At 47.9% G+C, this 1,309-nt stretch overlaps 1 protein-coding gene across 1 annotated transcript; it reads left to right on the top strand.

Annotated features, from left to right (window-relative positions):
* Positions 1 to 3: 3 nt before the first annotated feature.
* On the top strand, positions 4 to 559 carry LOC125614613 (inactive ubiquitin carboxyl-terminal hydrolase 17-like protein 8; the record flags this gene model as incomplete). Its single annotated transcript, XM_048797526.1, is given in 2 exon segments — positions 4 to 107; positions 109 to 559. Coding segments are annotated over 2 exon segments (555 nt in total), but the record flags the coding sequence as incomplete, so codon positions are not given.
* Between the last annotated feature and the right edge of the window lie 750 nt (positions 560 to 1,309).

The raw sequence follows: 1,309 nt of genomic DNA on the forward strand, positions 1-1,309 counted from the left end.
GTAAAAGCTGGCAATGGCCAGTGGTACAAAATGGACGATGCTAAGGTAGTGGCCTGTGACATTGCTTGTGTTCTGAGTCAGCGTGCCTATGTGTCCAGAAGAGTAACTTGAAAATGACCATGGGAGTGTTTCCCTAGGCAGGAAACCAATAGCTCCTGGGACTGAGGACACAATCTTGGGAGCCACCCAAGGAGAGCTCCAAGGAGACTCCTATAGCAAAGTAGTAGAGCCAGAAGAGCACTTGCTGGATACAGCTACTGGAGAAATCACCTTGGATCAGTGGAAATTTCTCCAAGATCAGAACCGACCAAAGTCTGAACTCAACCTCAGGAAAGTGGAATTCACTCTGCCTCCCAATGTCATCGTAATTCACCAGTCAAAACACAGAGGAAGCCAGAGCATAGACGATAAGCAGGACAAATACAAGCAGAGCAAGGATACCAAGTACACAGTAGGTGAGGAGTTGGTGAACACTGGCCAACTCCCATGTGTTGCAGGAAAGGCCAGAGCCACCAAGATGAAGAACAAGCAGGGCAAGAGGGCAGTAGTTGTGTTCTAGCAATCCAGTACAAGGATTACCCAAGTGCATACACAACAAGATGAAGGCTCACACACACACACACATACACACACACACAGATACACACATACACAGAGATACACACACAGACACACACACACACCAATACACATGGAGGAGAACTCCCGAAATGGCTGGAGAGGGGGAAGACTTCAGATTAGAGGTGCAACTACCATTTATATTTGGGTCTTCAGAATCACTCGGAGGCCCCTGATTTCCCTGGCAAAGTTAATGATGATCTTGGAGGCAGAACATGGTGCCTTGCCCACTTACACAGCTCCAAATGTTCTGAGCCCTGCAGGGAACCCTGGGCTTCCCAGCCTCTGTGCTTCAAGCCTGTTGGTCAGGCCTTCTGGCTAGGCCTCTTCCCTTCTCTGACCCCCGCCCCAGGCAACCTTGTTTTTTAAAAAAATGTATCAGTGAAAAATATGTAGGAGCAGAGCTGCCAGGACATTGTGGGTCTGGTAGATTAGAATAGAAAACAAAAAGCTAGGTTGCCTCTTGCTCCTCCCATCTCTGCTGCCTCCCTGAGTCACTCCAGTGCAGCTCCAACCCCCAGCTCCCCAGTCTAGCTGCCGATATTTGAACATGGCAGACATGGACAACAAAGAACGGTGTGGACTTGATCAAGATTTGGATGATGTTGAAGAAGTAGTAGAAGAAACTGGTGAAGAAACAAAAATCAAAGCATGTCAACTGACTGTTCAGATGATGCAAAATCCTCAGATT

Source organism: Marmota marmota, unplaced genomic scaffold (genome assembly GCF_001458135.2).
Source record: "Marmota marmota marmota unplaced genomic scaffold, marMar, whole genome shotgun sequence".
In the NCBI taxonomy this organism is placed as follows: domain Eukaryota; kingdom Metazoa; phylum Chordata; class Mammalia; order Rodentia; family Sciuridae; genus Marmota; species Marmota marmota.